This window comes from Rhopalosiphum maidis, chromosome 1 (assembly GCF_003676215.2).
Source record: "Rhopalosiphum maidis isolate BTI-1 chromosome 1, ASM367621v3, whole genome shotgun sequence".
NCBI classification, from domain to species: domain Eukaryota; kingdom Metazoa; phylum Arthropoda; class Insecta; order Hemiptera; family Aphididae; genus Rhopalosiphum; species Rhopalosiphum maidis.
In genome coordinates this window covers 18635241-18651437 of record NC_040877.1, presented here as the reverse complement: position 1 = coordinate 18651437, position 16197 = coordinate 18635241, and the positions used below count along the sequence as shown (strand labels likewise).

At 24.8% G+C, this 16197-nt stretch overlaps 1 protein-coding gene across 18 annotated transcripts in view; it reads right to left on the bottom strand.

The window, feature by feature from the left end:
- The window catches only part of LOC113554958 (coiled-coil domain-containing protein AGAP005037), a 167783-nt gene that overhangs the window by 97416 nt on the left and 54170 nt on the right, over nt 1-16197 (bottom strand). For 16 of the 18 annotated variants that reach the window (XR_003405325.1, XM_026959124.1, XM_026959153.1 and 13 more), the window contains 6 exons: nt 12713-12828; nt 12105-12131; nt 11014-11185; nt 8994-9059; nt 5408-5606; nt 2708-2885 (listed from right to left, as the gene is read on the bottom strand). Coding sequence is in view for 17 of the 18 variants with exons in the window: in XM_026959124.1 (XP_026814925.1) it covers nt 2708-2885; nt 5408-5606; nt 8994-9059; nt 11014-11185; nt 12105-12131; nt 12713-12828 (758 nt within the window). In the remaining variant the exon portion in view is untranslated. The remainder of the gene's footprint in view (nt 1-2707; nt 2886-5407; nt 5607-8993; nt 9060-11013; nt 11186-12104; nt 12132-12712; nt 12829-16197) is intronic. The other 2 variants (XM_026959134.1, XM_026959163.1) reach the window with 2 other exon arrangements.

Sequence of the window (16197 nt, the reverse complement as noted above, 5' to 3'; positions counted from 1 at the left end):
TCAAATAATTTTTGAGTAATTTAACTTTGAGTACTAAGAATTAGGTTCACGATAATGGGTTTGAAAATTATGGGGACTGTAATTCTTAAAAAAATTTAATAATTAATATTAGTTTGTTAATAATTATACTTATTAATAATAGTCAAAGTATAATATATACTAAATCCAATACTATGTATTTTTGTTTATCTATTTTTAAGAACTATTAACCTTAGCATAAAAATTTTAATAACTGAAAATTACTCTTTAGATACATCAATATTTTTAAAACAATTATCTACTAAAATTACAGTAAAAGAAGATGGTTTTATTTAAAAACTGAATTTTTATAGTTGCAAGACACATTTTAAGTAAAATCTCAGGAATTCATTATTAAAGGAAAATGAAAGAAACATGCTTAGTAAAGCATCCTGTATATATTATATAGAATATACAGGTGCATAAGTTGGAAATATTGATATTTTACGTTCTGTGTGTACTTTTTTTCCTTATAGAATGACGTGCCATGCGCCATAAAATGTAGTCTATAGTCAATCAAAGGCTTTGATCAACCTTTAGGGTTCGCTCTATTCATCCATATAAATTGAACGCGTAGGCCATATAAATTATACTCGATAAATCTCCAAACCTATTTGATGCTATATATATACATTACAATCGATCGGATTCGAGATTAGAGGACTGCTACAAGAGATCTATTTCAATGGTGATATTTTTGTTAACGAATTGTAATAATTTCAGTATTTATCATAAAAATCTAATATAACATACTGCATAAATCATTTAGACATATAACTGAACAATTACGTAGTACAATAATTATATATTTTATCGTAGTACATAATATCAAATATTTAATATGCATTAAGCGATTTTGTAATAATTTTTATTATTTGTATAAGGAATAAATTATAACATATTTTTTTTTATTTTTTTTATTAAGTATGTAGTGTTAGTTGAAAGTAATTGTATAACTGTGATATCGTTACCGTATGTATTATGAATACAATAATAAACTGTATGTATAAACATGTCCAATTTATGTTATTAGTTAAAGTGTTTTATTTCAAAAATCAACTAAGTAATCAATATGAACTAGTTTTGATGAGTAAAAATATGTACTTATATACTTTCCACAGCAGTAGAATAATTTATGTAAAATCATAACTAGGTAATTTATACAATGTAGTATATAATATAGAATAAGTTATATCTTTAGTGCTCAGTGAAAAATATGTGTCATACATAAAATCATATTGTACATAAATAAGAAATTAATATTGTTTTCTATGTATAAAAAGAATAATTGAAAACTAATTAGCTTCAAAGTCAAAATTAAAATTAATTTAATTATTTTGAAGTTAATATTTTATTCTATCAATCGGTTGGTAGTAACCCCAGTGGCTAAAGAAAACAATTAAAAAGGATATTGTGAATTAAGTGACTAACATCATACCATGAAGATTTACCAATGGATGGTTTCTGGGGATTAGTTGAGATAATGGGCGTTTTCAGGGGAGGGGGCGAGACGGGGCAATAGAATAAACATAATAATGTACTATAAATAAAATGTAAGTATAAAATGTATAAAAAAATCTTCATTTATTTTTTTAATTAATCCCCCTCCCCTTGTCTGGGGACAACCATGGTTGAGATGATCAATCACTAGCAGTTATTGGAAAAATAATTATTTATAGATTGTGTATGCTTAATTTGTATATAATAATAAACAACATAAGACTATAATTAATAACATCCTTAAATAGGTTCCTATCCATGAGTATTTATTATTCATATAAATACTAGAATATAATTATTACAAATATCCAAATCCCAACATAATACTTTTAATTAATAATATACAGATATGTATTAATGATAAACTTTTTTTATATATATACAATTCTAATATAAACGATAAAATGTAAGTCAAGTATAAAACATAAATATTTGTATAAGAACATTAAAAATAAAATTAATTAGACTTTATAATTCTACACATATACAAACAGATCAATTAAATCACGGATTTATTATATTTATCATGTATTAATACAAGTTTAAATTAATATTACGCTAAAATATATTTAACTACCATTCATAAATTTATTTCGTCAAATATCGGCATATTCTTATATTTTTTTTAATACAAAAAATATTATATCAATATTATAATAAAAAATTACAAAACAATAGTGGCATTTATAGAATCTCCTATTGTTTGGTATAGACGTTGTTTATATTAACGTACACTATTGAAACGTGTAGAATTATACAATAAAATACTTTATAGTAAGGACTAATAGCATGTATGACTTAACATAACGCACAATAGTTTCACTGGAGATTAAAGTTTATTTATGCATTCTTTACAATATACTAAAAAGGTATCGACTTAACATAATATGTATGTCAGAGTTAAATAGTACTTCGCTTTTCTTCCTTCTATCAATGACATAAGGGAAAAAACAGAAATGGATATAATCGAATACCCAAGTTAAGCGAAAATAATATAAAAATTGCATATTAGACTTGATAAATAAACTTAATTCGAAACTGCAGCATTTAAAATTGGTAGAAAATGTATTACAATAATCTATTATACCGGTTAAGTGATATACATAATTTAACCGAAATCCACTCCTCAAGATCACTCGAAAATCGAGAATATTACTATTATTCTAATATGCATTACAATGTGACTTACCTTAGTCTTGTGTATGTGTTGATGTTGAAATTCTGAGTCGAATTCTGGTTCGCTAAAGTACGATTGATCTTGGTCCCACGTAGGCGCGGCTATTGTGAGGCCCTGAGGTAGAGGACCACCCTCGGCTGACTCAAAAAGTCGCAACACCGACCTATCTCGGATGTCGTTTAGGTGTGACCTGCGAAGCGAAACGGAATACGTATAAAGGTTAGAGTACACGCGTAAACTATGAGCAAATACTAAGCTGCCCTAATATAATTGGGAAAAATCAGGCTAGGGTGGGTAGGGTATAAACTCTGTGGGTACTTATGTCGTAACATCTTAAACCGCGGACACGTTTCCTTCGTGGGATATTTGCGAACAAATCACAACAAACAAAACGGTTTTTAGAATTTGCTCAAAGGATAAATCAACTGGCCACCGCCATCCCACGATTATCCTTTTCCTTAGGGAATGCTTAAAAGGATCGTGTTGCACGCTGCTTACGATATCGGTCGAAATAAAAGCAATATCACGCGGTTATTCAGTCTTATAGGATTTATAAAATTTTTTACACGCTAACCATTTCGTACAATATATAAATATATAAAATATAAATATAGGTACGCGTGTAATACTCTGTAACGGGACAGCAATTACCGAGCTATACATGACCTAACCAATCCCAAAATCGCATTTCAATAGCCGCGTCGATTGGTGAGAGTGGGGACTACAGGACGAGATACTGACGTTTATACATTTAATATTTTGCTTGCTAAATATCAGTGAACGAGTTCACTCTGACCTACAGAGTTCGTTAAAAATATACCACGTCGTTGCGTAAATGTAATATGCATTCTATACACAGCTAACATGTTGTTGACTCGGGATCTGGGGCATAAAACAAAAATTGTATTAATGCGACGACGTTGCGAAATTAATTAATTAATAATTAAGCTTAATCCTCCGGCGATCTAACGCCCTCCCCAGCGCGATAACATTGCACGCGCGTAACACTGTATCATCCGGTAGAGGTGTTTTATGGTCTTGTTAAATAATTAAAACATAGTACATACACTCGCTATAGCACACATATTGTACGTAGACATTTATCGTTTAATAAAATATTAATATGAAAATGAATTTTTTTCTATTTAATGATTGAGACGTGCTGCAGTAATTTTTTTAATATACTGAGTAAGAAATATAAAATATATAAATAATTAAAAATATATGATTTTTATTAATACATTACTTATTAACAGTACATGATAGATAAACATTTTTTTAATTATAAATAAAATAATTTCAAATTATATATGTAGTCATCTACTATTGAAAAAAAAAATTCATTTGAAAATTATACAAAAGGCAAAATATGAAGAAACTTCATTTATATTTTTTATAATTTTTTTTTTATGCTTGTTGATGTTTTACTAAATAAATCCAAGCAAATAAAAACTTTACTATAATAATATATAATGAAGTATTTTATTTTATTAACATAATGAGACTTTTTTTAAAACGTACTTTTCATTTATTTTGTGAGTAAAATGTAAATACTAAATTATTTATTAACCCATGAATAATAAAACACAAATTAATAAACATTTCAGCATATTATTAAACCATACTTTAAAAGGAAAAATAATTAATATATATTTAATTATTATTAGAATATCATTATAATACGTAGTATGATTAAGTGTCGGTATTTTAAAATCTGTTTAAAAATACATATCTATTTCAAAAACTTAATCAAAAATAATAACAAAGTCTATCCTAAAAACGTCCGAAATTGTTGTAAGTAATATTTACATGTATGAAGAGATATTATTAAATTATGATAAAATGTTAGTATTACTATTCGCTGTCGTACACGAAAATCATACGCTACACTTGTTTTAAATTCAATGTGGACGTTGTGTGCATTTTCGTACCTTGCAAGGAGTATATTGTGTCACAGTGCTTTATACTACATAACTGGATCTAATGAAAATATTATATTACATACATTTTTAAACATTTACTTTTCATCATTACCACAAGTTTTATATAAAAATTGCTGTTATTAGACGATTTCTCATTTAGAAATTTGTATGCATATATATATACATCTACTATCTACCTACCATTTTACTGCTACTTATTGACTTTCTGGATCTTTTTGTAATACTACATTGTTATTAAACATTCAAAATCTTTTACGGCGTCTATCTATTGCAAAATTATATGCAGAGTATTTTTTATCTGTTACATAATTTTTAACATCCGGGAATCTCAAATCAATCACTGGAAAAACAACCACGAATTTTTTATTGAACATTGCATTATACGAGTATACTTGTACATAGAAAGTATAAATTAATATCATCGCGAGGTTCAGTAACACGTTAGGAATTGCTAATACTCGATATAAGCTGCTATAACTTTTGATAATTTCTACAATTTAAAGACCTTTTGTACTTAAGTTGGATACATTTGTTTGTACACATTAAATTATCTAACCTACTGATCTTACTTACATGCTACTATACACGTCGATCAAATTGGATTCTATATCATTTTTACAATTTTAATCGAAAAATTCGTAATTGTATTTTATAAATCTATTGCCGTATTGGTCGTTTATCCGTAAATTTATCGTTAGGCTTAATATAACTTTATTACAGACCAAATACTACAATTAAACGTGGTTGTCGCACTTAAAATAAATCGTACCTGAGATCTTCCAGCTCATAAAACATGTCTTTTGACGAATCATGAATGTAGATCTTGACAAGTGCCGAGTCCATATATTCCATGGTGAGTTGTTTTGGAAAAGACCGGACAAACAGAGCCTTAACTGTGTCTATTGAGGTGATTTCATTTGGTAACAAGGCTCTTTTCGTTTCGCTACGGTATTGCAAGAATACGAGACCTAAACTCACAAAAAAAAAAAAAAAAAAAATCCCATAAATAAAATAATTTTACTGTATTTAACTAATAAAAAAGTATACAATATGAAAAGTTTTTAGACATTTTGAGTTATCAATTAATAATAATTAATTATAAATGCATGCATACGTCATGGGATAATGGTTTTATGTATTATGTATAAGAGTATATAGGTAGAGAGTACATATATTTTTTTAATTATGAGGTTGTATGTACATAAATAAAAACAACATTTTTAAATCTACGTTTTAAAAATATAATATAATATAATCAAAAAAAAAAAAGAAAACGAGAAAAAAATGATTGTTTCTATATTACCGCTCACTTTAGGGATAGGTAAATAAAAAGAAGTTGGATGATAGTGATACAATGACAGAAATAAATTATTTTCTAATTTAATGTGATGTGGGTTTTCCTGCGATAGTTATTCACTACAAAAATAACAGAATATGTATCAGATAAAGGTATTTACAAACAACAACAACAACAACAATAACAACAAAAACACAAAAAAAATGCGTTAAAAAATAAAACAATATAAAATCTTTAACATAAAGTAATATAACTAAATACCAGTAAATTTAAATTATTTTCTATAAACAAATCATGTAAATTTGTAATTTAAATTTTCTATTTACCAATTAAAAATATATTAAAATGTTGTAATGAATTTTATTTTTAAATGCTTGAAAATTATAAGTTTATTATAATGACTGTAACTGCAATATATGACTTTAAAAAAAAAAATGTATAAGGTTTCATTTATACGTATTTAACACATATTTTTTTACGGCCTGCATAGCAAACTACCATAAAATTAGTCATCGTTGAATTAAATTTATTTAAAATTTCAATAAAACACAGGTATTTTATACTATTTATAAGAAGATAATAACTTTACTACATTAATTGATAATTTATTTTTTTGGTTTTGGTTAAACAATTTTTATTAGGTTTGAGTGCTATTATAAGTTATAACTTCTAATACTTAATATTTAAAAAAAAATCTAACTATTTACTTTGTTTTTTCTAAAACTTTGATTTTTTTCAAGTTCAGGTTTTAACTGTACTAAAATTACTAAAGCATTAAAATTATAAAAAATATATTTGTAAAACTGTAAAATTTATAATATTTTGATTTTGAAATTTGAAATTTAATTTTCTTAAAAAATTAAAATAAAGAATGAAATTATGGTGTAACTAGTTAAATATATCTTATTATACATATATTAAACATGCAATACTAATTTTCTCAATAAACTATTGTGTTTTTAAATTAATTAATTAAATTATATAATTTAAAGTAATTTAATTAATACATTTTATTAAAAACTATCACCGTTCGATATATTAATTATGTGGATCCAAATTTTTAAATACCAATTTAATATTTTTTTAATTTAAATTTTTAAATACTTTTATAGTATATTTAATGACTATTATTATCAAATTCATTATTATGTAATACAAAATAATAATTAATCTTATTTTATATTTTGTATTAAATGATTCAGCCCGTAAATTTTAAATTAATTAATTAAAATTAGTTCGAAGTGTTCAAACGATACAAAGATAAATTTATAGAAATAGAGTAATCCATTTAACATGCTACATTTGTTTGATACATGGATATAATTTGAAATACTACTACAATTTATAAAGCTAAAAGAGTAATATATCTTTGTAAATTGTATTTCAAATTATATAAAATTGATATTATAAATAAACACAATAGCAAAGAAAATAAATATTCTGTTAAATGGATCATCCATTTCATATACATCATATATTTTGTGCGCACGTAACAACTTCGTTGTTTCCAGTATAAACAATAAATATATCAATAATTTTAAATTAAATTTGTTTGAATTGATTAATATATTTTATTAAATATGAATTATAAAATTCATATTTATTCATTTATTTTTTATTAGTTTAAATGGATTTAACAATATGTACACAGCATAAAATAAGAACAATATATGAAATATGTTTTACATTTACATTTCACGATGAAGATAATAGTTCCTTGTAGTAGATCTTTGAATTGTCAAACTAGTTTTTTTAAGTATTCTAGTTGAAATATAATGAATAGGTTTTGGGAATAATCACATTAAATATTTTAATTTTATACGAAGTTTTTACTTAGTTTAAATATTTGTTTCTTGTAATTTATAATCAAAAGATCAAAAATAAAATTTAATATAATATAGTTTATATTTTAACTCAGAGTGTATTATAATATATTAACAATAATAACCAACTAATAAACACAAACTAAAAAAAATTAATTACATCCTACAAGTAAAAATTAATTAATGATTATGATAGAAATATATTTATACTTGTATAAACTAGTGATTTTAAAATTTAAAATTAGATTGGGTGGGATGTTATAATACTACATATATCGGTTATTATTGTACATACATTTTATTTAAGCATGGGCATTTGTATTTATATGAGCAAATATAGAAAATTAACTAATTAATAATATAATTTAATAAACGATTTTAGAATCATAATTTTAACATAAGATTAATAATAAAATGGCATAAAAAGATTCAATAATAATACATATATACATTTCAAATCAACGAATGAACGTGAAACTGAAAACGTTTTATAAGTTTTAGGTTAAGATTATTTTAATTGGTCGAGTTACAGTTGTATAACAGTTAATATATTATTAAATGTTTACAAATTAAAACTTTTACCTCTAATTTGTATGATTTATATTAGATGTACATTAAATATAAATATGATATTTGGCATTGTGTCACAATAGTTATGAAAATTTAAAACTGATCTGAGTCCATGAGCGCACACTCGAATTATAATTATTTCAATAAATTAATATTTAGGAAAGTCATATAATCGGGATCAAAGAAGTCTGAGCAAAGAAAAATGTAAATAATAGTTTTCTATGTATAAAGAATTATATAAGTATATATTATTAATTCGATTATATAATTTTGTTTCAAAATACTACATATTAAATTGTAGCAAACTTATGTTATTAGGTTTAGCTTAAATTATATAAATGTCTTACACTTATGAGTCAAGTATTCACGTCATTTGTATGTTAAAAATAATTTAGTTTTAAATTAAATGATTTGAATATATGTGTATTGAATATAGTTATATATGAATATAAAAAAAAATAAACGAAAACGAACTTTCCTGTCGCATGCAATAACTATAAGACGACGGTATAATAATATATAAAGGATAGAAACAAATATAAATTTAAAAAAAAAATGGTGTTTTGTGCCTGACATACAAAAGCTAACAGTAAAAATGTGTATATGTGGTTTCTTAAGTCATTTTTTTTTTTACCAAACATTATGCATAATCAACTATGGCTCACCTAAACTTTGTCGTGGGTGAGTCATCATATTACGGAAAGCCATTTCGTCATTCAACATCGGGTCACCTTTCAAGACATAAATTACCATAGCTCACAGTTTTAAGATTAAAATATATTTTGTAACACTAACATATTATATACAATATGTAAGTAGATATATAATGAAGTATTAGGGGGGGCTTTGCCTAAACCGTTATACAATTGTCTGTGAAAAAAATATTGTATTCTGTATTTTTGATAGATTATACCGATTCTTTTAAACACAAAGAGATTTATTTTGTTTCAAGAAATTTCAATCCGACGATGAACTATTTCACTGGGAGTGTTCGATAAGAACTTGAATAAAGCGCATTAAGAAGTTTTTATTAACGGTACTCAAAGGATAGTTGAAAATTAATATTGAAAGCTACTCAATTCTTTAATTAAAAACATTAAATTTAAAATATGTCTTTCTTTATATTTTGTCGAATGAAAATAGTAAATCTAGTACAGCCCAATCACAAAATTCACAGCAGATGGTATTATCATATTAGGTATCGTATTCAATTGTTTTATTGTTTTGTATAAAACGTAACGAGTCAAAAGAAATATGATATTTAGATATTGTGCATAATTAGGTATATTAAAAAAGATTTATAATAATATGTTATTTTGATCACGTATATATGTTTAGTATATATAATAGCTACAAAAAAGTCACAAAATGTACAAAATGCGATATAAACAACACTATATAAAAATATAAAATGATGTGTACAATGTGGTTTATTTAACTTTTTTTTCAAATATATGTGACATTTAACTAAATTAAACCAATCCCGTTTATAATCGATATAATATGTTTGTGATTTTTATATTGCGTTTTATTCATTGGCAACTAATTAACTACTACTCGTGATCGTTTATTTATATCTATAATATAAATTGTTAATAATATAAACGTTAGTATTTCTTTGAACCAACAGACCAGACTAAACTTATGATCTAATTCTATTCAAAATGTTTACTACAATAGACATCGTTTAAGTAACCGAATGTACTTTAAACAAGATGTATATCTGGCCTCACGGTATCCCGGAGCATGTCAAAAGAGGTCTAAGCCTTTCCTTTCAACGTAAAATCACGTGTTTCTACCTCAAAATTATTAAATCTTGTCTAAAACGATATTATATACATTGTTCTCTGTAAAATACCGAAACCAAACAAATTGTTATATACGAGTTTAATGTAGAAACATTATTAAGTAATATATTACATTTTTATTTTATTAATTAATTAATTTAACTCAAAAAAGTGTTAAAAATTTGGATATTTTTCTTTTTTGTAAAATTAACACCAGAATGAGATTTTAGATTAAGTATTTTAAAAATAGTATAATAATATTAGATAAACTGGAAATCTTATCAATGTGTTAATCAAAACTTTTTTTATCTATAAATAACAAAATGAAACGTTAAATTTATTTTTTAAATATACAACTGTTGGGCTTTTCTACATGTTTAACAATGTTGTACGGCAAGTTTGCACAAATTATTTTTTGGGTCAGATTCACTGCGTGGTATATAATATATATATATATATTATAAATTCCACAATATTGCATTATTAATGTACAAAGTTTGGATACAAAACAAGAAAAATGTGTTATCGGAGATATATTTTAGCACATGCCTACAAATTATTATACTCACGATCGATATTTAAAAATAATTTTAAAATTGTACTTTATTAATATTTCAGCGTCATCAAGTTTTATAAGACAGTTATGATATATTATATGTGTAAGACTATGATTAAAATACTGTTTCAACTTTCGGCATTTTGAAAACACAATAAATAAATTAGATATAATTTACAAAATACTGTATTCAATTATTATTATTAATTTAGAAGTTTAAAACGCAATAAGTTTGAGAGAGAAAACTCAGGCTTAATTTAGAATTTTACCCGTATGTTATCAATTACTAATTAATATTAAAATTATTACGTAAATTATTCATAGTTAAATGTGTTCACTTACCCAATGGTCGCTCTAAAGTTTTTGACGGAGTTCTGACGACTGGCAATGAACTCCTCTGCTTGTTACCTCTTCGGAACCCGGTAGAACTGGTTTCAACTTCAGACATTATACCCGGATCGTCGTCGAACAATATCCCAGTAGCTGGTGGATATCCTCCCCTGGAAGCTGGAGACTGTAAATAACAGGAAAGTCATCCAAATTAACTATAATAATCTACTTTTTGTTTAATTCATAATATTGGTCATTACGCATTATTGTACATGTATAATTTCAAAACTTAATAATAAAAAAAGTGATTTATATTATAAAATAAAAGCACTCATATGTAAATTTCATGTGATACTATATATTTATAAAAAAAATTAATATTTACATATTACGTAAATTGTGACGATTTTGTTACGACACAAAAATTCCGAATGTAACCCTATATTAAAATGATCAATGGCCAAAAATAGTCAATAAGACATTAATCAAAATAAGCAATATGTAAACAACTGGGATATACTTAAAAATATATTGTAAATAATAAAAATATTTTTAACTATAATACGTATAAATGCATACATATTGATAAAAATCGTTGTTAAACACGGTAATTACACGTATAATATAATTAGAGTATATAATAATATCTTCAAAAAAAATTAAAAATATACCTAGGTAAAAATTAAAAAAATATGTGTTTGGTATTTCATTTAAAAATACAATGATTAATTGGAATCATAAACCGTGTTAAAACGCATGAAATGAGCTACAAAAGTTATCGAGACTGGTGAATTCTTTATAAATTATTATGTGTTTGAAATTTAATTTATTTTACGGATGAAAAGAAAATTGATTAAAAATCAAATAGAGCCAAGTAAAAAAAAAAAAAATACTGAAAAAATCAGCACAGAGTATAGTTTAAACAGAAAAAAAAATTTGTTTTTTAATTAACTGGAACAAAGCCGTTAAATGTGCTATATAAACAGTTAACTCTGTTGTCAAATACGTTTGCATTGAAACAATTTTATTAAAACTTTAATGGGAAAATTAACAATATTATTATACAAATATCCTTATATATCCAATGTTGGGCGACGACTTACTTTTTTCCGTTGCATTTTCGTTCCCATCTATAATAGCATCGTATACCACAAAGCAAACAAAATGGTGGCAATAAAACAACAACAAAACATTCATTTAGTTACGGTAAAAGCAATAGCACAATATACATTTATTATAATTATAGTGTTCAGTGGCGCAACTAGAGTTTTTTTTTTTGGGGGGGGGGAGGCTTAAAGTACCAAAACAATACAGACCCGCTAGAACTAGCTTACACTCCCATATTGACCATAATTCACTTTGATAATACATATAATATGATATATACAAATTTAACTTAATAATTTTAATAAAAATGTTCTGTCTTTAGTATACTACAGTTCTAAAATGTTTTCATTATTTATCAAGTTAACAACATCTCTCTTGATATTCATAACTGCTAAGCCTATAGTGGTATATATATATATATTTTTAATTTGTGCACGGTTAACGCAGAAATAATAATATATTTAGCGGCACGGCAATTAAACCTATAAAACACATGATTGTATCAAATTGTATTTGCGAACGCAGCTAAATATATTAGTATTATATGTGGATTCTTTGGATTAAAATAAGGAAAACAGAAATTGAAATTTGTTGAGTGACTCACCTCTAAATCCATAGATCTCGTTAGGGCTGGTTGATAATTGTGATGTTGATCACCGGATAGAGTGTGCCGCCGAGGATCGTCTCTTCTCGATGATCGGCCTCGACGGAGTTCATCACCTGTAAAAACAATAAAAACATGAATGCAAACATTTTCATAAAAAGTGTACATCAACATACAGGGTTTTTGTGTCGATAAACTGCAGTTTTATATATATTAAATCCTAAGGATTTTTCTAATTATCAAAAGAAGACTATTAATATCCTAATAGTTAAGGAATCTGCAGGCATAGTAGAAGTAATTTAATACATTTTTTTTTAATAATTTACTTATACATATATATGAGAATTATAAAATTGAAAAGTATATCTATAAGCTGCCCTTGGTTAGATACATTTAAATATGGTGTACATATTATGGCATAGTAACTTATAACTTTATATTCAAACCACTGCGTAGTGGTATAGAAATATCGTCATTTTTTGATGATAACGCATATTATTATATGTTAATAGTCAATTATATTTTTGATAATATTGCCTATTGTCGTGTTGAACCATCCCATTGACTATAAACGTATGTATTATTTTTCTATAATGTAAATATTTTATATTATAAAACCGTATGTAATTTATTTGTTTACAATTAATTTGTATAATATTGTTAGGTATAAGGTATTAAAATCTGTAATTTATAAACACTACTAAAATCGATTAATATGCATAATTTTTACGTCGATAATGTACCTGGAGTGATAATCAATTGCGAATTTATTAGAACTACATCAGACATTTGAGGAAGATAAAACGTTGTCTGATGCAAATCGTCGGAATATATTATAAAATAATATTAATATATTACTTTCGGTATAATATTTATGAAGTGGGCAAAATTCAGGATAAATGTCTTGACAATATTTATGTGTAAAACAAAACTATGAAATATTTTATGAATATATGTGAAAAAATCATAAAATATCGTATTATACATCAATAAAAGTAATTTTACGATCACAGAAAACGTTAAATAATAATATTAACATGATAAAAAATGCTGACTTTAAGTTGAACATTTTATAGATATATGGAATACATGTTAATAACTAAGTATATTCTTTACATACCGTTATATATGTGTTATACCAATAGTTTCACATTAAAAATTGTGTAATGTTGGAAATAGGCAATAGCCAATATAAGTATATGTTATTACTAATAATATTCCAAGCCTTAATATATTAGGTATTTATGATTTATGACTAGTTTCCTCTGATCAGTATAGTATATCTGATTCCTTTTTAAAATTATATTATGTGTATCAATATTTTCAACTGAGGTTATAAATTTGAATAGAATATACATGAAAATGACATTTAATATAAAGAAGATAATATTATGACAACAATACTAAATTTTTTAATAACCTTTTAAAATATATAATTTTTAAATAACATTTATTTATTTATTTGTATATTAAAATAAATTTAACGCCAAACGGCTTTTATAATAATAAATTTTAACCAATGAAGTATTTTTACTAAATCTATCTAAATTAAAATATTCGCGACTTTCAAATTAAAATGATTTGACTTTTAAAAAAATATTTAACTATTATGTTAAATGCAAATATGCAAATAAACTATATAAATACGTGATCATTTATATTTATTGAAGTTGTAAATATTTATTTGACTTAAAATAAATTAAAAAATATAAAAAATATTATTAATATAATATTACCTTGTAAGACTCTTTCGTTTTTGTAATAAAAAAAAGAACATAATAATAATACTCCAAATAATTATTTAGTTGTTTAGTTTAATTCTTACCAATACAATATGTTTTAATAAAAAATTAACTATATTATAAATATTAGCAATAACAAAGATAATATTTCTAACACGGCACTTTGTATAGGCAATTATAATACACACTGTTCCTATAATATAATCTTATATTGGCATAATAATATAATACATAATATAAAATTATATTGTACGACATCACGTACATATGTCTTGTATAATTTACCAAGTTAAAAATTAATGACACAGTCTTAGTTCTGTTGACATTTAAAATACAAGATTTGAATGAAAAAGCTTAACTTTAGAAGTTTTTATTCAAACTTTTAAGATTAAAAAAGGTAATTTCAATTATTACCTTACATTTAAATAATATAATTTTTATATTGTTATTATTTTCATCGTTTATTTTTATTTTTATTTTACTATCTTTATCGGAAATAAGTAAATAAGTAATATGCAATATATATATTCAAAAGACAATAATTGTAACATGGTACAACGAGATACCGATAAAACGGTGTGCCGAAATTAAATAAGTATACCAGTATACCGAAAATCAGTTATTAAAAATTTCGATTATTCGGTTCTTTTATTTGTACAACAAAGATTTGTTGATGATTCTAAACTAACGCCTAATTATCGAAAATAAATTACATAGGAGCCTTGCAGTGGTAAACAGTGGTAAGCATATAACTATAAATTCTCTAAATGATAAACTAATTACTCTTCACTTTACAACCGTTTTACTTTGACAAATCTGTTTACATTATATACATAACCTATGGAATATATATATTCTGTATGGAAACTATTCAAAGTGTAAACATTATCCATAAATGTTTTTGTACAGGTGATAATTTTTATAATAAACATACATTATTTCAAAAAGTACTAACATTTATAAGACCTAATAATCCAACCGTAAATATAATATATTATGTTAGAGTAATCAAAATATTAATACATTTTTAAGTCATTCCATTTAATTTTTATCAAATTTAAGGAAATTGTTAAGTGAAAAACGGGCGTTACCTGAAAAGACGCGTTGTGTAGATTGGTTTTTGGTTACGTCTTACATTTTACTCTTGAAACTAGAGCCCGCTATATCGAGTGTCATCCAAATCATTTTCACGCGACTTAATTTCATATTACACAATGAACGCCTAGTATTAAAGAACGTTACTGAAAAGGCGTAAAACACGTTACTTAATTACTGCATATTAGACACCAACCATAACAAATATATTAATATAATCGTAGTTTTATCGGTGAAAAAATCATGTAAACAAATTAAAACGATTTAGTGTTTCAAATGTTATATAAGTATACTTATTTAAAAATTTCCATGACCCAATCTTTGTGTAATGTGTAACGTGTGGCACAGATTTAACGAATCAACAAAACTCGACCACTGCGATAATCAAAATCTATGCATGATATTGCTAATTGAGGTGGTGAGTAGGTCATTATAATGGATGTATTAAATTTAAATGCAATGGCAGGCATCGTTGTATACGAAAAACGATTCTAAACAGAGATGATTTGTCAGTCTAGGATTTATAATATATTTTTACCTACATTTAAATTATAATAATATATATTTATTTTTCTCAACTACCTGTGAAAGTTTCAAGTTTCTACGCCTTATACTTTTTGAAAAACAACAAATATTTTAAATCGTATC